Source organism: Acromyrmex echinatior, chromosome 11, assembly GCF_024713525.1.
Source record: "Acromyrmex echinatior isolate Ae372 chromosome 11, ASM2471352v2, whole genome shotgun sequence".
Taxonomy (NCBI): domain Eukaryota; kingdom Metazoa; phylum Arthropoda; class Insecta; order Hymenoptera; family Formicidae; genus Acromyrmex; species Acromyrmex echinatior.
Genome location: NC_141862.1, coordinates 2,230,413 through 2,254,719, shown reverse-complemented (window position 1 = coordinate 2,254,719; position 24,307 = coordinate 2,230,413). Strand labels below are relative to the sequence as shown.

General features: G+C 33.1%; 1 protein-coding gene, 1 long non-coding RNA gene and 2 pseudogenes across 8 annotated transcripts in view; 3 read left to right on the top strand and 1 right to left on the bottom strand.

The window, feature by feature from the left end:
• Window positions 1-422: 422 nt before the first annotated feature.
• Art7 (arginine methyltransferase 7) overlaps window positions 423-24,307 on the bottom strand; it is an 80,367-nt gene continuing 56,482 nt past the window's right edge. For 3 of the 7 annotated variants that reach the window (XM_087411456.1, XM_087411458.1, XM_087411457.1), the window contains 7 exons: window positions 22,202-22,351; window positions 21,900-22,121; window positions 21,609-21,838; window positions 20,400-20,529; window positions 8,326-8,555; window positions 7,311-8,102; window positions 423-803 (listed from right to left, as the gene is read on the bottom strand). In XM_087411456.1, coding sequence (XP_087267582.1) covers window positions 551-803; window positions 7,311-8,102; window positions 8,326-8,555; window positions 20,400-20,529; window positions 21,609-21,838; window positions 21,900-22,121; window positions 22,202-22,351 — 2,007 coding nt within the window. In that variant the 3' untranslated portion in view covers window positions 423-550. Of the gene's footprint in view, window positions 804-7,310; window positions 8,103-8,325; window positions 8,556-20,399; window positions 20,530-21,608; window positions 21,839-21,899; window positions 22,122-22,201; window positions 22,352-24,307 lie in introns of those variants that run through there. The other 4 variants (XM_011053239.2, XM_087411459.1, XM_087411461.1 and 1 more) reach the window with 3 other exon arrangements.
• LOC147908021 (uncharacterized) lies at window positions 5,189-7,116 on the top strand. Its single transcript, XR_015546755.1, has 2 exons — window positions 5,189-5,967; window positions 6,378-7,116. It is a non-coding gene; the product is annotated as an uncharacterized LOC147908021 (long non-coding RNA).
• Window positions 13,735-14,485, top strand: LOC147908020 (uncharacterized; annotated as a pseudogene).
• Window positions 14,691-17,538, top strand: LOC147908019 (uncharacterized; annotated as a pseudogene).

Genomic DNA, 24,307 nt, shown 5'->3' with positions numbered 1-24,307 from the left:
TTTTTGAATACTGAATATTCAATTTCCAATTTCTTTTTGTAAATATGTAGATTTCCATATTTGAAGGAATATGATTCTACAAGGTATTCAACGTAATTGTCAGATTTTTAGACTCTTTCGATAATTAAAACAAAAATTGAAAGATGAATATTGTAGAATATGCTATATGATAAAACCGAAGATAAGGTGGTCCTCGCTTCGCGTAAAAAGTCATGCGCCTCTAGGCAGGGAGGAAGTGGGGTGGAACTCCACTCTGCTTAGAGTCATTCTACTTTCCATGCAAAACGGGGAAATAATTACGAACTTTGAGATTGTTAATAACTTTTTAACGAATAACGATGGCTAAACCTGATGAAAGTTACTCACTATAATCTTCACAATATATGTCAAGGTTAAGTTGATCGGCGAAGTGTAGGTGTCTGTTTTTGTAAAATTTTAATTTTTATTGTTTAATCTTTCAAGCTTCCCTTAATATGGCAAAAAAAAGATTAAACATTTTACTATTTTACGAATATTAAATAAACAATCAAACAAATGTTCATTAATACAATCAATCATTCGTTACTATATTGAACTTAAATTCTACTTCTCCATTTTGTGGGAGAAAGGTAAATGACCACGAAAGTGTACTTTTTTTCGTAACATTGGATACTGTACGAAATAGATGCACGCCTTGTCTCGTATATGGATCCCAGGACACACGTTTGCTAGGTACTATTTCTTCAATCGGACCACAAGATACTGACAAATCCGAATCTAATTGCCAATCCACCCATATAGCGATGCCATTGCAGGTGCCACTGCTATAAAATAAAAAACATGAATTTATTACCATATAATTAAGTTATTATATATTCTATTACACAATAAAAAATCTTTTATAATCTAATTATAGAATTAAAATCTTTTTTATTAATTATGTTCTCAAAATCTGACGCTTAAACATTATTTCTTTCTGCATAACCCAGGAAAATTTAGAGTTTAAAAAGGATAAAATTGCTGAATTTTTGTATAGAGATTTATGGGTGATATTCGTAGACTGTTCTTATATTCAAGACCATCTTAAGTACGATCTTAAGATGTCCTCTAGATTCATAGTCGAAAAATAAGATGGTACTTGAGTAAAATCTCAAGTTAAAACTTATCGAAGACGATCTTATTTCAAAACGTCTTGAGAAGAGTCTTGATATGATTCATAAACACGTCGTGTTCAAAATAAGCATAGATTTAAGATTATCTTTTTAATTACGAATTCATAGTCATTGTAAAGCCGGAATCGGACTACGCATTGAAGAATGAGATTGAAAATTGAAAGATTGAAGTTTGACAATCAGGACAAAAGAAGTCAAAATTTCTTTGTCTTCATTGGAGAAATTTTAATCTTTAATCTTCAATCTCAATCTTCAATGCATAATCTAATTTCAGCCTAAAATCATCTTATTTGACATATACAAGGTATCTCGAAAGTTTTTGCTAATCGTTTTTGTGTAGATAGAGTGGACTAAACTGTCGAAAAGTCCTCTAGCATTTTGCATTTCGCAATAGTTAACAAGATTAATTACTAAAAATTGCCAAATATTGGTCTTGAATAATTTTTTATTCAAATACTATCAACTTTATAAAAAAACTGCAAGAGATGAACTGAAAGAGAAAAATCATTTATTTTCTTCTCATAGAACTTTAAGAATTTTTTCAGAATTTTTTATTAACTTTTTAGTACTGTATTTTCTTATTTTTACCGACATGAGAAGATATTAAAAAATTCTGAAAAAATTCTCAGAACTTTATAAGAAAAAAATTAATGAGTTTTGTCTCTTGCAGCTTTTCTATAAAGTTGCGAAAATTGCGAAATGGTAGAGGACTTTTCGCCTTAGTTTAATCCGCTCTATCTATGCAAAAGCGATTGGCAAAAACTTTCGGGATACCTTGTATATATGTAATAAATATGACTCTTTGCAAAAATGTGTTCGAGATGGACTTAAGCAAAAATGATAAATGTTAAGAAGATCTCGTTCATCTCAAATTTTAATAAAAATACCCTGAATCGATGCGTTTTCACGTCAAAATAAATATTTGATAAAAAATATCACTCTGTCTCGCGAACCGAGATATTAAACATTAAAATTGATGATATTGAGATTAAGAGATCTGTCATACTTAAATGTATCGATATGATCATGCACTGTGATCACGTGTGCAAGTTCTTGTAGGCAGACAAGATATTTCTCTACTGCAGATTCTTATTTTGATTCTTTGATTATATTGAAAAATGATATATTCAATCAAGCAATTAAATAAAAATCCTTGACTGGCTGTCCGAAATGTTAACTTGTAGCCAATATATAATGCAAACTTGTAGTCAAAATTCGTATGGGAAATGTTTTGAGATGGAGATTTAACCGATCATAAACGAATGATTCTTATAAATTTTGCCTATATAAATGCACTATCAGAAGACTCTTTATGATTCATTTTATGTTTCACATTAAAACAAGCATTTATTAATTTTAATTAACAAATTTAATAATACATTATGAAATATTTGTAACTTTTTTCAAAATTTATAAGAAATTTGGAAACAGCGGAGTCGCGTTTATATAGTAGTTACAACATTTATTTAAAAACAATGTTGAACTTAAACTTTAATTCATACAAAAAAAAATTAAAAAATTATTAATTTTAAATAAAAAACTTAAGCTTCTTTGCTTTAAAATAATTTATTCTGCTTTAAAAATACAAATTCACTGCTTTAAAAATATAAATTATTTTTTTATATTATTTTTAAAGCAGTGAATTTGTATTTTAGACCAGAAAATTTATTTTTAAGCAGTAAATTTGTTTTTAAAACAGTGAATTTAGTATTACGTGGTTGTGATTTCTCAATCTTAATAGTAGTCAATTTTAACGCTTAATCTCGGTTCGCAAGACAGAGCAACGCTTATTTCTGCCAGATTCTTTTTATGCACAAACGCGAATAAGCCCAATTTTATTGATTTTTGAGCTGCGCAAGCTAAACTGTATAATTACCAAATTTTCTGCTAAAACAGTGAATTTGTTTTTTTAAAGCAATGAACCACTGCTATAACAGATTTCTTAATCTGAATAACGTCAATTTTAATGATTTCGGTTCACGAAGCAGCGTGACACTTTTTTTTAGTCAAAACTTTACTTTTACGCGAAAACGCATTGATTCAGTGCATTTTTATCAAAATGTGAATGGGATGTTCTTAACATTAATTACCGCAGTACTTCAGAGAAATTTTAAGAAAAATTTTCGAAAAATTTCTACAAAAGTTCAGAAAAATTTCAATTCAATTTCTGCGATTTTTCAGTATGTTAGCTGAAAAATTCACTTTCAGTGAAATTTCAATAAATTTTTAATCAACAATTTTGCTGAAATGTTCAAACATGGAATAATTTTAGCGAAATTTTTTCACCGAGGAACGCACTTCAAGTCGAAATTCATAATCACAGCCTAATTATACAAAAGATAATAAAATGTTTCATAAAATTATACTTCTCAAATGCTTAAAGAAAAACTTTTTCTGTAAGATCGTCTTATTTCGTGACTACGAATGGTTACGATTTCAAGACGATCTTGATTGAATAAGAGTTTTGACTAAGAGGATCTTAAGCGCTGTCTTAAACTTTGAATACGGGCCATGATGATCAATTCTTATATTCAAGACCGTCTTCAGCCCAGTCATGAACCAATTATAATAATGCTCTTATTAACATATCAAAACTCTCCATGTGTAAGAGCTTAAAACATATACTATTGAAAGGAGGATAGGCCTGTACAATCCCTGTACATTCGGCTAAAATCGAGAAGATTGACAAGGATGGAGATAGAATGCGTCTAGTCAGCAATACGCATGTTCCATTGATGCGCACGGGTCTGCGGGGTGAAGAAAAGCAGTGAAAAAAGGCGACATGACATGCGATTTGCGAGTATATTAAATAATAATAAGATTTTTTGTGTATTTTTGTTTAATAGATTTTATAAAAGTGATAAATAATAGTGGGAAATAACATTGCGAAAATTGGGAAATAATCAAGAACTATTGAAAAAAACTCAGTTTAGTTCGTTCTGAAGCGTGCACATGTAGAAACATATATATATATATATATACATACATAAATATTACTTGTTTCAAGTAAATAATAAGAGTATTTTAAAATTATATTATCAAGAAAATATTCTTTGTAATGATACATTATTCAAAAGAAGAAGAATAAAAATTGCGTTCTCTCTTAGCACTAGAATGATATTTTTCTGCATTTTTCTACACTACCGCTCATGAAAATTCGAACATCCGCATAATCATCGAATGATCGTGTAAAAAATTAAGACATAAAACAGCAATTATATTATTTTTGAAATATATTTTAGATCACTTGTACACATACTGGCAATTGCAAAAGTTTTATAAATTATTTTTAATTTTATGTGTCAAAAATAATTTATAAAGTTTTTACTAGTCTATCCTCCACTTATGGGGATAGACTGGCAATGTACACCATAGCATGAGCCCATATTTGTGTTGTCTGATCAAATTTTTGAAATTTATTAATTATACTATCAATATTGTACGAAGACAATATTTTTTGACATACAAAGTCAAAACTAATTTATAAAATTTTTTGCAATTGCTAGTATATGTACAAGTGATCTAAAATATATTTTAAAAATAATACAATTGCTGTTTTATGTCTCAATTTTTTACACGATGATTCGATGATTATGCAGATGTCCGAACTTCCATGAGCGATATAGAGTATAGAAAAATGCAGAAAAATATTATTCTAGTGCTAAGAGAGAACACAATTTTTATTCTTCTTCTTTTGAGCAACGATTATATTATTACAAAGAATTTCTTGATAATATAATTTTAAGATACTCTTATTATTTACTTGATAAGTAATATTTATGTAACATTTTTCTGTATGTATACATGTATACACTTCAGAACGAACTAAACTGAGTTTTTTCGAACAGTTCTTAATCATTCCCTAATTTTCGCAATCGAGATATTATTTCTAAAGCGCCGAATATCCGCCATCAATAGTTTGGCGCGCGAGAAGTGGCTCTAAGCTCGAACGGCGCGGCGCGCTTGCTAGGCCATTCCCGTTCCTCATGGCCCGCACGCCATGCGCTCGATGGGCCGTACTTTCAGCAATAGTAAGTCGGGCGGACGTATTCGGCTATCTTTAACGTTAATATCTCGTTAACTATTGCGAGCAATGCAAAATGATAGAGGATTTTTCAACTCAGTTTAGTCCGCTCTATCTACTCAAGACAAGTGGGACCATAAGTTGGAGCCACCTGTGTGCGTGCGTGCGTGCGTGCGTGTGTGTATACACACAGGGTGTCCTGAATTTAAATGTCTAAATTTCGGGAACGTGTAGAGGATCGATAAACTAAAAAAAGTCCTGTAGAGATATGTTCGTTTTTGTTTTGTTTTGGAAAAAAATCGCAAAAAAGACAAAACGTAGTTTTCAGTTTTGTACTTTCTCATTATTTATTCATGTTGTATTTATTCACTTGCTTAATGTAGATATTGTTCAAAATGTTAGCCTTTTGCAGCAATGCAAGCGTTGCTAGTACGGACAGCGTGTTGCAGCCAAACACTGATCTGGCGATATTTGATGCACTGCAACCTCGATTTGATTTCTCAATTGTTCTCTTGAATTAACTGGCGACGAATAAACTTCCTGCTTTAGGACCCCCCACACAAAGAAGTCCAGTAGTGTCAAATCAGATGATCGGGGTGGTAAAGATACTACTACTTCATATCTAAATCCATCGTCGTGAATAATGTCTGTCTAGCCAAGCTCGAGTAGTTCTGACATGAGATGGACATCCATCGAAACCACATTTCAATCTGTTGCTGCGGGTGAATGCCTTCTAAATAATCAAAGAAATTACGCAATCGGGGTGGTCAAGATACTACAAGTAATGAGAAAGTATAAAAAATGAAAACTACGTTTTGTAATTTTTGCGATTTTTTTTCTAAAACAAAGCAAAAATGAACATATCTCTACAAGGCTTTTTTTCTTAATTTATCGATCCTCTATACGTTCCCGAAGTTCAGACATTTAAATTTGGGACACCCTGTATAATATATATATATATATATATATATATATGTGTATAATATATATACAGGGTGTTTCAGAAATAGTTGGCCAAACTTTAAGATCATATTCCACATAGTAAGGACAAAAAAATGTCATATAAACATGAGTTCGGAAACGCTTCCAAGTTATAAACATTTTTTTTATTTTATACTTATATTTATATTTTATACTTGTATCTATATTTTATACTTGTATCTATTTTGTATTTTATATTTATATCTACATTTTCATTACAGAATTGCTGAAAATTTTCTTCCGCATCGATGCATGGATTTTCTTCACATCGACGTTGCATGGATTATCGGAGACATTCAAAAATTCTCGAAGTATTTCGTATTTTTTTACACGTAGCGATAATACGATTTCAGAGTACTTCCATAGTAGCAACAGGAGTATCATACACGAGGGTCTTAAAATGTCCCCATTAATATAAATCCAAAGAATTTAAATCAGGGAAACATGTAGGCCATATTACGTTTATATGACTTTTTTTCATCCTTACAATGAGTGCAATATGTTCTTAGAGTTTTGCCAACTATTTTTGAAATATCCTGTATAACACTATATATAATTATGAATAACAGTAAATACGCCAATAAATGGATAATTGTTCACAAATCAAAATGTCTTTAAGAAAATGATATCTCCGGAACTGTCGGTTGTACGACATTAATAAAAAATCATTTTGTAGATATTTAAATATTCTTTCGATTTTGTCATATGCGTTTTGTATGTGAGTGCAGCCAATTTTGAGTGAGTGCAGCCATATTTTTGAAAACAAATTTACGTTACATTAAAAAATAAAGGTTCTTTAAAAAAATCTATCTCAGGAATTATTGGTCGTATGAGGTTCATTTAAAAATGACATTTCGAGGAATTTTATCAGCTTCATTTTCGAACTGAATGTTCATTTCTGTACAACGAATAGTTTTTGAGATATTTGAAAAAAACCAAAAAAAACAAAAAAAAAACAAATGATTTTGTGCGTCATTTTTTTTAAGATGGCACAGCCGGCTACGCTCTTACACATGGGGAATTTTGATATATTAATAAGATTATTATAGACCTCTATGCAAAAATTCAGTTTTGCAGCAAACTTTTTTTCTTTATATCACCAAAAATCGTCTAATTTTCCTGGACTAGTAAGCATCTACTCATACAATACATACTCTAAAATAGGTATTTCTCCTGTTATTCTCTCGCGTTTATTGAAATTTACGTTCTGTGTTAGATCAAGTTTTATGATATCAAAGGCTGAAGATAATGCTTTGCAAGGATATTCCCAAAGTGGCTGCGCCTCTACGGGATTGTCACTTTTCTCACTAGATATCTGAAAGTAGAATACCAATCTTTTTTTAATCTTATAAATGATAAAAAAAGATAAGAATGAGCTAATGAAACCAACTTGAATAAGTTTGTCGAAAGAGGACAGATCAAAACCCTCGCAAGTGCCAAGAGGAGCTCTTATTTTCTGCAAATCCTTAAACTCAACAGCGACAGCTCTGATAGTCGCCATGACCGGCATTCTCGAAATACTCGATGGATATTTAGAAGTGAGATACCAGAATCGCAGATTCTCCCAAGGCACGATGGAGCTCAAGAAATATGGCTCACCAAAAATGAAATCAATTTCGCTTGCCTCCGGCAGATCGTCAACCGACTCGACAATCTTTATTCGATCAGAGAGCTCGTTTACCTGCACGAACATCTCCATCGTTCTACGCGATAGAAAATTCTGCTCCAATAAAAACACCTTTGCACCCAATTTTGCAATCACGAGGGCTAACAGACAACCATCCGTAACGCAGAGACAAACGCTGTTTGGAGTGACCTTTTTTTGCAAAGCCTTTACGTATCTCTGATTACGAACTGTGTCGTTTAATTGACCAATTCGCGTTCGTGAATATGCGATATGCGCCCAACAATTGCACTCGGGCCTCTGACAATCTGGAATCTTATCTCTGTAAAAAATTTTCAATTTTATTTAATATTAGGTGTAGTAAAAAGAAATCCATTATTTTTTACTATACTTAATATAATAGATATATATAATTAAAATTATTTTTAAATAGCCAGCTTTATAAAAGCGATTAATAATTCAAAAGAGAAGAAATAAAAAATAATGACACTATAAATTATATAAAATATGCAATGAATGTGTGTGAAATTATTACAGAAACTTACATTGATCCATTCAATAACTTAAACCAGAAGGAATATTCATCGTGATAACCGATAAGATTGACCTCGGTGCCATATGTGATAGATATTTCTTCTGGAAGGTAATAGACAGCTTGCATCCAGTGATCTCTCCACGGTATTAAATCCACCATCTTTTGCAAACATGAGACATCTTTTTTCATGTTATCAGGTACATTTGGATGTTCCCATACAGGTGCGCAACTCAGCAACAACTATATAATAATAATACATGACTGAAATTCATAAAAAATTTAAAAAATAATGTATAGACGTGTTAATTAGGGGATACCTAGTAGACTCATTTTTCAGTTTTGAATTTTTACAAATGAAATTAAGAGATTTTTCGAAAAAATGAATTCTACACCAATTACTACATACATTTGACTATCTAATAATATTTTAATAATAAGGGGAAACTGATAACTAATATGAAAAAAATGCATTTTTCTAATGCATTCCATCTGATTTAACTACCCCCGGGACCGGGGTAAGGTGACTAATAGTATGGGGTAATTTGACTAACATTATTAAAATGAAGATTAACGATTAATATTTTTAGATTGGCTACATATTAACAAAACCTTTATAAAAATGTATTTTAAATACAAATATATTTATTAAAAAATAAAAAATGTGTAACTTTGTACCTTCTTATTAGATAAATAACAATTTATTTAATCTGAATCGTTATTCAAATTGCAGTTATAACAATTAATATGATAAATAAGTCCTTTATGCATTTAGAATGTATGTTTCCAAAATTACCCATATGTTCACAAAATTATTCTTAATGTTTTCACATTATCACTACTACTTCTATTACATTTAAAAGTAATTTTACAAAAGAAAGAATGTATGAACATATTTCATATAATTATATGTTTTATATATAATTATATATGTTATATATGATTATTTATATATTTATGAATGTTATGTATAAATGTTCATAAACATATATAATTTATTATATTATGTATGTTTATACAAACTTATATTTATGAAAAATTTCTTATATATGTAATTTAACTGTTATTGCATATTTTTATTATTAAAATTCATTAAAACTACAAAAATTATCGCATTAGGTGCATTTAAAATAAAAAAAGAATATTCTCTAAATTCTTTTGAGAATTTGAAATTTCAAAGAGAATAACAATGCAACTATTTATGGAATAGAATGAGATCATCCTGATAAAAAAAAGTTGATAGAGCGATTGAAAACGAGGATTTCTATCATTGTTTTCTATAAGTTTATATTTCACTTTCTATTTCATTGCTTTCACGACCATCAAGGTTGATCGGATATGAATCCTATCATATTTTATTAGATTTTATAAGATTTGTACAAGATTTATTAGATTTCTATAAGATCTGACTCAAATTAATGAATTTATGAATCAAATTTCATATTCAAAATGATAGTATTTTTCTATCGTTCTCTATCAACATCTTTATCAGGGCGTAGCGAATGACAGATTTCCTAACCTAAACTTTAACGATTAATATTTCAATTCGCAAGACAGAACAATGCTTCTTTTTGCTAAATTCATGCAAAAACACGTAGAATGAGCTTAGTTTTATCGAGATTGGACGTGAGGGAATTAAACTTATAACATTTACCACTGAAGTAAATCTCTTCCTGCCGAAAATTCTTATAAATACATATTTATAAGTAATCTAATAAGTTCTTGTAACAACCAAATAAGATCTCATATAAAATCACATCATATAAGATCTCGTACGTATCTGTGTGAGAACACAAAATCTTTTAAGTTCTGAAAACATCTTTTAAGATTTTCATAGAAAATCTGTACATATTCAGCAAACACAGAGTATAACTACAATATAACCTGGAAATAACACAATGTTATATTGTAGTGATATTAATATATTTTGTTATATAGCTACAAAATAATTGTTATATAACTGTTACATTATTTTGATATGTACTTGTTACAGTAAAGTAACGGCAACATAATCTCAATGTAACACGTTTGTATAACAGATGTTATGTCGAAGATAACCGTTATATTATATATTATGTAACATTTATAAGATCTATATTATTATATAATAGCTGCGTTCGGCATTTATTTGTAATTAGGGAATAACAGATTTAGCACTTATATCAGAAAACATGTATTATACACATGTATTATATAGAGTGCATAGTTTCTAATAAATGTTGAAATTTTTTATTCTCTGTTCCTATATTTTTCAGGTAAGCAGTGACCAATTGTGAACAGAGAATATTTTTTTTTACAGCGTTTAGTTTTGTTTAACAATTAATTCATGGACATTCTGACATTCCTACAGAGAATAATGGGCATTCTACAATAAGTCATTATTTAAACTTTAAGTTATACTACAAAAAAATTGGTCAATTTCTTACTTAAGACTTAAAACTTAGGTCATAATCATGGTAGAAGAGATATGGTGCAATTAGACAATATCTCTTTCTGAATCTCTGCTCTCTCCGTTTACGGACTGTTCATAAAAAAGAAGGAATTTACTAACTGTGAAACATGAGGCGATATTCATAGGCTATTTTTATTTTAAAACTATCTTAAGATGTTAATATAGTCCTCGGACATCTTAAGACTGTACATAAGACAGTCTTAAATGTAAAAATGAAAAATTCAGTATAATTTTTACTACGCGAAATAGGGCGGTATTTATAGTCGATTCATGCACTTAAGACTGTCTTAAATACAGTCTTAAGTACATCTTAAGATGTCGTAAGTCAATCCGTGGACTGTATTAGCATTAAGACATTATTAAGACAGTTTTAAAATAAGAACGGACTATGAATACTGCCCCATATTTGTGTTTCACCATTGATAGCTCTTGCTCCCTATTAATGGACACAGAGCAAAAGTAGGCGTTTGGCCGAACTGCACACACCATGATAATAGCTTATTGCAGAAAGTCTATGGCTAAGTCAAAGGTTATCATAAAACGACGTAAGCTGCGTAACCATAATAAGCAGAATAAAGCCGTTGGATCATTTAACATAAAGATATCATATTGATTTATATAAGATGCTGGTTCAGTGATCTTATATGCAATGCTTATATGTCATTATGTGTGATTGTTCTAATAAAGTATATATAAATATAAGATTACGTAACAATATAATATAGCTCATTATATAACAATTACATAACATTGGAATTATTTATATTGTATTCATATAATATTTCAGCATGTTATGTAACTATTCTGTATCTTTTCTATGACTATGCAACAGTTATGTAATGTTTATTACATTGTTGTATTTATTGTATATAACTGTAATTTGAAATGAGTGGGAAATTACAACTAATATATATGTTACATGTAATCAATACGTTATATTACCTATTACATTCCGTTTTATTACAGCAATATAACAATTATAATTGTGCTTGCTCGGTATCTTATAAAAAAGTTTATATAGGATCTATAAGTTCTTATAAGAGAGGAATTTAATTACTTCTTGTTCGATCTCATATCTTATATAATTACATAAAATCTTTAAGTTCTAAAAACATCTTTTAAGATCTTAAAAGGTTTCAGAAATTCAAATAAAGAGTGTAAATAATTTATAAGAAAACATATATATACAGGGTGCGTCACCAAAATCCGGACAAATCGAACAATTCCTTGTCGTGGCAGCCTCAGAGAGCCTCTTTAATGTGTACGATTTGTATCGAAGGTCCTCCTCGGCAATTCGACGCATTGTTGGCTCGCTTACACCAATAATCGATGCTAATTTTCGCAACGATTGCCTTGGGTCATCCAAAATCAGCGTTTGAGCCCTTTCAACGACTGCAGGGATCCTTAGTGCGTTCTTTCGAGTGACTCTTCCTCGCTAGCATATTGGAACCTTCGTTGAACTGTTCTAAAGCCGTATATTTTGCCACAACGTCATAAACAGTGGATCTCGGATATCCAAAGAACCGAATTATTTCCGTTGCTGCCCGGCGCGAAGGTCTTCGATGATCGCGGCTCTTCGATTATACTCTGCACTTGGTTTCAACATCGCGGCCATTTTGAGAATATGACTGTTTACTAGAAGCATCAGGCTTTCTTGGACACCAATAACAATCTCTGGCGGAGGCATAGTATAGTGGAAAATTTGAATTGAAATTTGTCCGGATTTTGGTGACGCACTCTGTAGGAGAATTTTTTATATCTCAGCAGACTAATAATATTTAATATATCATATAACACCGCCGTAACAATTTTATTGAACTTTAGTTATTAGAGCTTTTAAATTTTTAATTTAATAAACAGGCAAATGAGAGTAAACTGCGCGGTTAAAAATTGCGCTATAATAAATTATATATATTCTTGTAATTCAAATGTATAAACAATAATTTTCCATTTTTTTTGGACTGACTTCTCGTCATTTTCTACGAATTAATAACAGACCGAGAGAAACCTATTTAGTTGAATCAATTAATTTCTTGTTTGGATATGGGCAAACAAATCCTTGGTTGATGCAATAAAATAATTTAGTTGAAGTAAAGCATTTGGTCATAACATTTTACTTGTTTCTGATAAATATTGACATCTAATAAAGCCAAATGTTTGGTTTCAACTAAATTATTTTATTGCATCAATCAAGGATTTGTTTGTCCATATCCAAGAAATTAATTGATTTAACTAAACGAATTTCTCAGTTTAATGTAACGCTAAGTTTTTAAATTCATCCTGATAATTCCTCAACGATTGCATCTTAATGAGTCTTTTCAATTCCTATTGGAGGAGTGCTGCTGTTAACATGGTCCAAATGACTCAATAAACACGTAAATGTAATCCAAGAGGAAAATTGTAGAATTTTAATAAATAATGTCCAATATTAAAAATGTTGGCATTATAAGTGATGCTTATCAGTTCTGATAGTAAACGTATTGTTACATTCGCGCTGCTTCGATTCTCTGCGCGCTGAATGTCACAAATGAGGATTGACAGGCGGTTGCCAAGGAAACACGGACCATTAAAATTGGATCGTTTTTTTGAACTGTCAATGCGTTCCATTCGAGCTCGCTTCCTTCAGAAACATTATTCACTGTTACTTGTGTGCTATTGCTTCTGTGCGAGCGTTAATAAAGAGTGTAGTGCCTTTTTATAATTTATGTGTAGTTATTTCCGCGAATCGAGCGTGCACGTTCACTCGGGCTGGCAATTCGGTTGCGCGTAACGTATAACGCACGGCGAGTGTAACATTTTGGGAGCTCATCCGATCCGAAGAATCCAGACGACGGGAATGTTCCATTCACCTATTGTAACAAGAAAAAGAGCTCAAATAATGAACTCCGAAAGGAATGGAAGGTCAGTGGAGTTGGAAGGCCCGGAAAGAACGTCCGAAACGACAGCCTTGCAGGCTGCGCTATCGGAGATATGACTTCGGAAAGAGTAGCGATCACGAGAGGCGGAGCTATTAGTGATATTGCGGCGTCGAGACGGGGAGCTGGTACAACTTCAAAGGAGATTGCCGGAAGCATGTATCTCAACAAAACATCCAGCTAAGTCTCTCTAGTAATAATGTTCCGGTAAATTTCAAAAGCGCGATGACACGATAGAGCTTCGCGTACGAACGTGTGGGAACGCGTTCGAGGCTCGTAATAAGCTTATAAATTAAAGCCCGATACGTTCAATGGAGGGAGATTGCCATTGCGCGAGTTCCTTTCTACATTCGAATTAATTGCAAATCGTTAGAGCGAAACGTCAAAGATGATCACGTTGGCTTCTTGTTTGAGGAGAAAGGCGCGCGCCATTCTGGAATGCGTGCAGGATATAGACAATTTAGAGTACGCGGATCTAAAAGATAAATTAGAGTTGCGTTTCGGAGAAGGTTATTTGTCACAAACGACGTATTCTCAATTTACGAATCGGAAATAAAAATTCGAAGAAGATTTCGCCATCTTCGCTATTGAAATAGAGAGGCTATCACGTTTGGCGTATCCGAAGTTGGTACATACGCGATTCGAGACAAAATCGCCTGCGCGCAGCATTGTTTGTTTCAGCATTGTCGGACGGCTTCGTAAAAAGAACATTGCAACTCGAAAGAATTACTTTATTGTGATTGGCAATAGAAAGGGCAAAAGTATAAAACTTATCCAGGGGGAGAGCTACGGGAAAGAAGGAAAAAGTAATCGTATTTTGAGGGATGTTTTAAGGAGGGAGAAGGAGCGAAGGAAAGGAAAAAGGAGGAAGAGAGACGAGAAGAAAGGAAAAAGAACAAAGCTAATTTTAAAGAAAATTCGTCGGAGTGTGGAAAAGTAGTGTGGAGCACTTCCGTTATGAGTGCCTAGGAAAGAAGGAAAACTAGGGTTAATGATCTTAGTTCAATTAGAAAGAAAAAGGCCTCGATTAGAAAGAATTGTAAGGAGTTAAAAATAAATAGAATCGAAAATAATTCGAGTTATTTTCATTATTTCGGTATGGTAGATAATAAGACTCTTTTAAAATCGATATGGCTCCGACGTTTCGATTCTAGTAAGAGATTCATCAATGAGAACGGGAAAAGATTAACAGGGAACTATAATTTTGAGGTACTCCACCGGAGAAAGGGTCCCGGTCAAATTTAAGATTTTCGCTGAAACTAAGAAAATGCTCCGTATTTCCTATGTTTGTGACAGAAATTGTAGAGGATTCCATATTAAGGACAAATTTCCTGCAAGTGGTGAACTTAGAAAACGTTTTTGAGTCTGCGTTCGCTTCTAAGGGACGAGTAGGGACATAGTTTTGGGATGTTCTCGAATTTAAGATTTCTCGGGAAAAAGCCCTGAGGGAAAATAGACATAAAAAAAACTTCTGGTATTTTTGGAGAACTTCTTGCGGGAAATTCCGAGAATTTAGATAAAGTAGGAAAGAATTTTCGCCGATTTTCTGATGGAGTTCGAGGATATTTTCGCTAGTGAAATTGTGATTGGAAACCGTGAAGGCGTTGAACACGATATCAATTTAATAGATTCTACTTTTATAAAGCAGACGCCGTGACGGATCCCTCATAAAATGTGGGAGGAAGTTGAGAATTATAGAGGATATGAAAGAACAGGAGTAATTGAAGAATCACAAAGCCCATGAGTTTCCCCAGCGGTCCTGATAAAGAAAAAAGATGGGACTCTAAGATTTTGCGTAGATTACAGGAGATTGAACGCAGTCACGAAAAGGATTCCTATCCACTCCCACGGAGAGACAATATTGTCGAACAATTATCGAGAAACTCCTGGTTCTCCACGTTAGATTTAAAGAGCAGATCAAAATTCGCCCAGAGGATAGAGAGAAGATGGCTTTTTCTGTTGGCAGAGGGCTTTGGCAATTCAAGGTGTGATGTCGTTTGGGTTGTGTAAAGCTCTTCGATCTTCGAACGGTTGATGGAAAAAATTCTGCAAAAATTACTTTCCGGGAAGTGCTTGGTCTATCTCGATAACATAATTGTTTTCGGAAAGAGTTTCGAAAAAATGATTTCAAATCTAAGAGAAGTTTTTCAACAATTTCGATCAGCAAACTTAAAAATTAATCCTAAGAAGTGTAACTTTTCGAGAAGGGAGATTAAATATTTGGGACACATTATTTCAACTAAAGGAATCGCTGACAGACTCAGAAAAGATTGTGGCCGTAAAAGACTGATCTATTCCACATAGCAAGAATCAAGTACGAAATTTCCTAGGGTTCAGTTCGTATTATCGCAAATTCGTGAAGGGATTCTCCATCCTGATTAAATCTCTTTTCAAACTCACTGAGAACTGATGTAAATTTGTTTGGCGGGAAGAATGTCACAGAGTCTTTGAAGGACTGAAGCGAGCGTTGACATTCCTCCCAATTCTCTCTTTTCCCAGGGGAGAAAGAGAATTCATCGTGGACACGGATGGCTCTAACATTGGAATCGGCATAGTTCTGTCTCAGAGACAGGACGAAGTCGAGAGAGTTATAGGTTACTTTAGTCGGGTACTTAGTAAGGCCGAAGTTATTGTGCAATCTGTCGAGAACTCATGGCCATTGTCGATTTGATAAAGTTCGCTACCTCTACGACGACGAAAATTTGTGGTACGAACGGACCACGCGTCGCTTAGGTGGCTTTTGTCCTTTAGAAATCTGGAAAGGCAGTTGGCCCACTGAATGGAAAGATTGCAACAGTACGAATTTGAGTTCATCAGAAAAGATTGATTCATAAAAACTAGATGGATTATCTAGAAGGATTATCTAGAAGGAAATGTGAGGTGATAGGATGTAATTATTGTGGAAGCTAGAAACATTCAAAATGAGGGCGATCAAGTCACCCATATAATTTTCGAAAGGGAAAGTCTGGAAACTTGGTGCATGGATCAGAGGGACTTTAGCATTTCGGTCATCTATGGGAGCAAAGAAGCGAAAATGCGGTCTAGTACGATTAGAAGGCTAAACAGATATAGTTTCGTGAAGGACAGAAAGTTTGGTGTTTTAATCCTCGTAGGAAAAAAGGATAGGAATCCTAAGCTACAGAGTAACTAGGAAGGACCTTTCACTATAATCGACAAGTTGAGTGACGTAGTCTTCGGTATCCGTAGGACGCCTAGGCATAGAAGAAAGGTGGTACCTGTAGACAGGTTGGTTTCTTATGCGGAAAGACAATTAAGAGAAAGTTAGATTAGGTCTTCCGGAGTCCGTACATTAAAAAAAAAGTTCAAAATATTTAGGAATTAGATAAGCTATTTACGTATAAATTAATTTATTCTTTTCGCAGAGTTCAATACTGGTAGATTCGAGCTCGTCCGCACGGAAAGAAAGACAGGTTTCATTCTGCGATTCTGGCGGCAGTAGAAGAGGGACTAGCCCAAAAGAGAAAGGTTAATAGAAAAAGAAAAACTTTAGAATTGTTTTTTTTTTAAAGTCCGCCTCGTCCGCGGACTTTTGAGCCGTGGTTTTTCCACGGGACGGAGGGCAAATGCCAAGGAACTGGGGACAGAAGTATCGCGATAAAAGCTAAATTCTCCCTCCTGTCCGAAAAAAGAAGTATCAAGGTTTCAAGGGAAGAAAAAGGAGTCCAGAGAACTCTGGTGACTCTGGTAAAGCAATCGAAAGAAGCCCTGCTCGGAAGTCTCCCATAGGCGTGGATAATGAGACGGGGGCTCGGTAATCTCTGCAACCGTGCAGAGTAGAACGCAAAGCCATTTGGAAATGTTGATTGGACATCGAAATTATAATTGTAGGGACGACAATCTAAAGGAAAGGGGGAGCAATGTTATTCCGCGCTGCTTAGATTCTCTGTGCGCTGAATCGAGCGAGAAGGATTGACAGGGGGTTGTCAAGGAGACTGTTAGAATTGGATCGTTTTTTTGAACTGTCAATGCGTTCCGTTCAAGTTCGCTTTCTTCAAAAACGTTATTCGCTGTTACTTATGTGCCGTTGCCTCTGTGCGAGCGTTAATAAAAAGTCTAGTGCCTTTTTGTAATTTACACGTAGTTATTTCCGCGAATCGAGCGTTCATTCGCACGTTCACTCGAGTTGGCGATTCGGTTGTGCGTAGCAGATAACGCATGACGAGTGTAACAGGATAAATATGTAAGAACTTATGAGATCATATAAAAACATAAAATACCTTAAATATGTCAATTTCATATATAAGTCCTACATGACCAAGATCCTACATGACAACTAGTTCCTGAGTTCTTGCGAAATATTATAAAATCATATAATAATCTATATTTTCTTTAAACATATAATATGCTATTATATAATATGCTATTATATAATATGCTATTATAAAATATATAAAAACTTATGAGATCACATAATAGCATATAAGAATTTTAATATGTCAATTTCATATGAAACTAATTTTATATGAAAATTTCATACAAGAATTTTCGGCAGAGTTTAAAGAAATAAAATATTACCATTCTTTTTTAAAAAGTGAAACATTTTCACTCTTTTTCAAAATTGACTGTTTTTTCACTCTTTTAGAATAAGATTTCATTCCAAGAAGTTTGAGAGTAGATACTATCAGAATCGTCACTAAATTAGTCATATACTTTGCTGTTGCGGTTAGCCTACTAGCCTCATTCGTTCATTTTTTAAAAACATTAATATTGTAGTATACGATAACAAAGATAGATAAACAAAAAAATTTGTTAGACTTTATTAAGTAAGAACTACATTTACTATCTAAATGGAAATCAAATATCTCAGACAATTATATAGGATGAGGCATTTAAAACAGGTTACCTGAATAACTCATTTGTTTTTTAACAATGGAAAGAAAAGTGCTAAACAAAAGTATGATTTCAAGGGGGATATTTGGTCATGTTGTCTTTCTTCTAGGAGGCGCTAAAAAGATAAAGATCATCTCCATTTTTTTTTTAAAAGGAATTGTATGATTTTTTTTACACAGTATGGTTCCTCTAATAATGAGATAAATCAATTAGTCAGAAAATATATAGGTGAGTCCCAAAATTTTCCAAACTTTTTCAATAGGGATAGGTCGGGTGGCGCCATCCGTGTGTTCGATTGCGCGTTTGAAAGGTACATCCCTAGCTGACTTCCAGTAAAAATTTCATGACATTTGGTTCAGTGGAAACGAAGTTATGGCGTCTCAAGTGTCAGTATGTTGTATACATCGGTACGAGAATGAACTTCGAACAAAGAGCCAATATTAAGTTTTGTTTTAAACTTGGTAAAACATTTACCGAAACCCATAATTTGATGAAACAAGTTTATGGTGATAATTGTGTAGCCCGTGCCAGTGTTTATGAGTGGTATACGCGATTCAAGAACGGTCGTGAGGACATAAATGACGACGCACATACAGGTCGCCCAAAATCGACAATTAACGAAAATTCCATCGAAGTTTTTATGATTCCAAGGGTATTGTGCACAAAGAATTCGTTCCAGCAGGCCAAACAGTTAATGCTGTATTCTATGTAAGCGTTTTGAAGCGTTTGGTGCACCGCATTCGTCGTATTCGGCCAGAATATCGCGAAGGAGGAAGTTGGCGCTTGTTACACGATAATGCGCCATCTCACCGTTCGACACTTGTCACTGATTTTTTGACTAAAAATCACATTTTAACAATCAACCATTCCCCGTATTCGCCTGATATGGCACCTTGTGACTTCTACCTATTCGGCAAAATGCATTTGTCCATGAAAGGAAAGCGGTATGTGGACGTAGAAGACATCCAAAGGGCTTGTACCACTATTCTGAAGGACGTGCCTTTGAACGACATAAAACACTCATTTGAAATGCTTTTAGATCGTGCCAAACGTTGTATTGAGTCCGACGGGGACTACTTTGAATAAACAATTTGAATTTGAAAAAAAAAGTAAACCGTTGTTGTTTTATTTCAAAAGTTGGGAAAATTTTGGGACGCACCTTGTAGTTGCTTATTTAAAAAATTAAATCCATTTTGCATACGTATTTTTTTTTAAATAACTATGTGTTTTCTTTCCATCAATTGATTCATCTCATTATTCTATTCATAAAAGTATTAAAGTATGATTAAAAAATTAATAGTTCACGAAATATTTAATATTTTATGCCAACATATGAATAAAGTATAAAATATCTCGTAAATTATTGGTTTTTTGATATTACTACCTCAATACTTTTATATGCAGAATCATTAGAGGAACTATATTGTGTACAAAAATTACAATTCCGTTAAAAAAAAATGGAGATGACCTTCATATCTTTTCAACGCCTCCACGTCTTAGAAGAAAGACAATATGACCAAAATATGTCTCTCTTGAAGTCATGCAACTTTTATTTGGTACTTTTCCTTTTATTATTAAAAACAAGAATTATTCAGGTCTGTTTTAAATGCCTCATCCTGTATACGAAACCTTGTGAAACAAAAACTTTAAGAATAAAAATATTTACTTACGTGTATGATTTTTTAAAAATTGTAGCGTAACTTCAACGACGCGTCGGCTTCGAGATATCACAGCAGACTGAGCGGCAGTCGCGTGCGTGCTCAGACATTTACGCGTGTGTCGCACGATTTGTTTGTAATGTAGCCTCGATTATTCTACTTAGAATTAACTCCTAAAGTCCTATAGTCTATTGACCCCGGTCTTCCCTACCTGATTATCTGTGTCCATGTTCAAATCCCACCACATAAAAATTGCATGTGCGGTCCCACTTTTTATCGGTTGTGTAAGTAATGATACTTTTTCGTTGTTCAATAAGGGTTTTTTGCCAGACCAGTCAAATCTAAAATGCACATCTCAATATCATTTAAAAATTATCATTAAGAAGCAAAATTGAAGAAGCAAAACTATATATTTTTCTATTCCTTTCTCATCACTCGATATCAATGTATTTAAATAATCTTTCTTTTTTTTTATATGATTGATTATATTTTTATCAATGTTCTTTTTCTAAATAAATTTTTTTCTCAATTTTAATTATGATTTAAGGGATTTTTCTCATTGGGAAGGGTAAAAAAAATCGATTTTTTTAAATTGTATTTTTTGAATCCTATACGTGTGTAGAATAACTCCTAAAGCCATTTTGAAAAAAATTATTTCGGTCTCTTTCTCTCTCTCTCTCTCCTTCTTCTTCCTTCCTTCCCCTCTTCTATTTTGGTTGCCATTTTGAGACATTATAGTATCTTTTTATAAACAAAAATTTGTTTGCTATCTAGACATTTGATAATTATGTGCAAAAATCTGCATTTTTCAATATATAACAAATTTTCTTTAAAAAATTTATAAAAATAAGCTAATTTTGCATCCGGCAAAAACGAAAGGCCTCTTAACTTTATATTTAAAAATATATATCAATACAGTATAGTGAATAGCTTGATAAAAAGTTATTTGTCAAATAAAAGATTTGATTCGATTTCGAATACTCGACTTCGCATATAATAAATTTTAAGTAAAAAAGGATTCTTCAGTGATAAAGAAAGAAAAACGGAAAACAAAAATAAATTTCAAAATAAATGATAAAGAAATCATATTAAATATTACCACAAAAATTAACGGAATGTCGCGTGATTTTGTACGGGAACAAGTTGACGAATTTCGGGTTCGACCCTACGTACGGATTTTTAAATTTGTAATCTACATAAGCTAAGAGTAGAAGGAGGATTCTGATAGAGAATCTTATTTCTGATTCTTTCTATTTAAGAGATTGTAACATGTAACTAACAATATCATGTGAAATATTTGAAATATTTATTATTGTAAACGTTCATAAAAAGAAAGACGAATCTTTACGAGTCAAGAGAAATTCATCCAGAATCATGGAACCGATATTGATTGATCACCAAGGAAAGAAAAAATTATTACTTAAAAATAGGCTGTGCTGGCAACAAAGGCACAAAAGTATCGCGAGGCAGACGTGATAGTTGCATGTCATGTACAGCTGCAGCACCAGAGCATGCTTGGATAGTCGATGGAGTATCAACCAATACTTTTCCGTTCTTAATAGGCTTCACCCGGTTCCAATTACAGACTTTGAAGCTTTCGATTACTTGTGCCCATACTGTTCCTTTATGTGGAACGACAATGCTGTCTTCCTAATGTAAAAGCAAATCATAAGCGTATTTTGAATAGGATCATTTGTAAACTTGATGTTACCTCAAGAAGAACCTCGTGTGCATGGCGGAATGTTGATAATGCTCCTTCACCAATCAGCTCAGTGTCAAACACTTCAGTAACTAGAATATTTGCACGTTTTGACATATCACCATCTTTACCTACTATCATTTTTGTAGAGCGCTTACGGATCAATTGAATTTTATCTTCGAAGCCATTTTCCTTTATTATTTGTACGGCGCATTTGGCTATTGGTTTGAAAGCCTAAATAAGATCTTTCTGCATAAGCAGCATCTTTGAAAAATTCAAGAATTTTGAAAGAGGTTTCAAAAGTTTTCTCTTACCTCGCATGCAGTTATAGTATCTGCTCCGCACTTGGCAGCCATCATCGACAGCAATCCTGTTCCAGTGCCTATGTCAAGAACGTTAGCCTCTTCACCGGCCTGATGTTTCTTCTCAATAGCAGCTTTGAGAGCAAGGTAATACTTCTCATTCTACCAAATGAAATGGATGATATTTTAATTTTGCTAATTTGATTATTTCCCAGATAACAAAACGTTCCTTGATATAAGAAATTCTGATAAAAAAAGTTGATAGAAAACGATTGAGAATAATTTTTATCAAGTTGTGTCGTTTTCTATAAGTTGTATCGTTGATCTTTCAAGCATACAATCAAATATAAATTCTATCGTATTTTATTGGTTCCTATAATATTTATATTTTGTATAGTTTGCAAACTAATGATAGAAATTCTATCTCTTTCTATTGGGAGTACAAATTAGTTCGGTTAATTTTCCAAAAGCTGGCTCCGGCTGTTGTGAATGGTTCATAGTGACAACTGATTTTGGCGTTTTCAGAGAGGTTAGACATCTGCTAATAATATTCAGTTTATATCACTTTGAGTTTCATACAAAAATTTTGATTTTTACTGTGTTTGAAATGTCGAATTTTGTGTTAACGAAGCAGCATTTGCGGGAGGTTCTAATTTTTTGTTTTAATTGGAAGAAAAGTACAGCTGAAGCCCATCGAATGCTTGTCGAAGTTTATGGTGACACTGTTCCAATTGATAAATCATGTAGGGAATGGTTTCGACGTTTCAAGGATAGAGATTTCAGCGTTGAAGACAAGTCTCGCTCTGGACAGCCAAAAAAATTCGAAGACAAAGAATTAGAGGCTCGAAGAAGATCAGAGTCAAATACAAGAGGAGCTTGCAGAATCATTGAGAGTAACTCAACAAGCCGTTTCTGAACGATTGAGAGCCATGGGAATAATTGAAAAAGAAAGAAATTGGGTGCCTTATGAACTGAAACCGAGAGACGTTGAAAGGTGATGTTTCACTTGCGAACAGCTGATTCAAAGACAACAAAGAAAAGGTTTTTTGCATCGGATTGTGACTGGAGATGAGAAGTGGATATTCTACGACAACCCCAAGAAGAAAAAATATTACGCTAAGCCCGGTCAATCGTTGCCATCGACCTCAACATCAACACCAAAGCCGAACATTCATGGTTCGAAGATCATGCTCTGTATCTAGTGGGACCAAAAGGGTTTACTATGAGCTGCTGAAACCTGGCGATTCCATTACGGGCGATCGGTATCGGCTACAATTGATTCGTTTGAGCCGTGTATTGCGAGAAAAACGGCCGGAATACGAGCAAAGACATGATAAAGTTATTTTTCTTCATGACAATGCTCGGCCTCATGTCGCTAAAGTCGTAAAAAAATATTTGGAAACGCTCAAATGGGATGTTTTACCCGCCGTATTCTCCGGACATTGCTCCTTCTGATTACTGGTTGTTTTGAAGGATGCAGCACAATTTGGCAAGTCATCAGTTCACTTCTTTCGCAGAAATCGAAAATTGGCTCCAAAATTGGATCGCCTCCAAAGACGAGTCATTTTTTCGAGATGGAATTCGAAAATTGCCTGAGAGATGGGGAAAAGTAGTAGCCAGCGATGGACAATACTTTAATTAATCTGTTCATTCATTTTGTTTTGAAATAAATCCATTTTTAAACACAAAAAATGAACCGAACTAATTTGTACTCCTAATATCATATTCAATCAATTGTATCTAAAAGAATAGTAAAATAACGAATCGGCATTCATCCGTTTCTATCGTTTACTTAACGAATAACAATCAATCGTAACGAATAATAAAATCAAATGTATTAACGATAAAAATAAAATCGTTAATCTGAAATTTATTCTATGAGTTTCTATCAGCGGTATACAAAACTAAGTGTATAAGGTTCTATTATTTTTTAGCGAATTGGAAAATTTACCTAAATGTATATGGAATATATGGATGAAATTTCACAGATTTCTGATTTTTTTTTTATTAATTAATTAAAAATTTCATCTGAACATATACGAGAAGCACAAAAGGTATTTCATAGATACCTACCTGATTTTACAGAGTAGAAATACCTATAGAAGTTTATCGTAAATT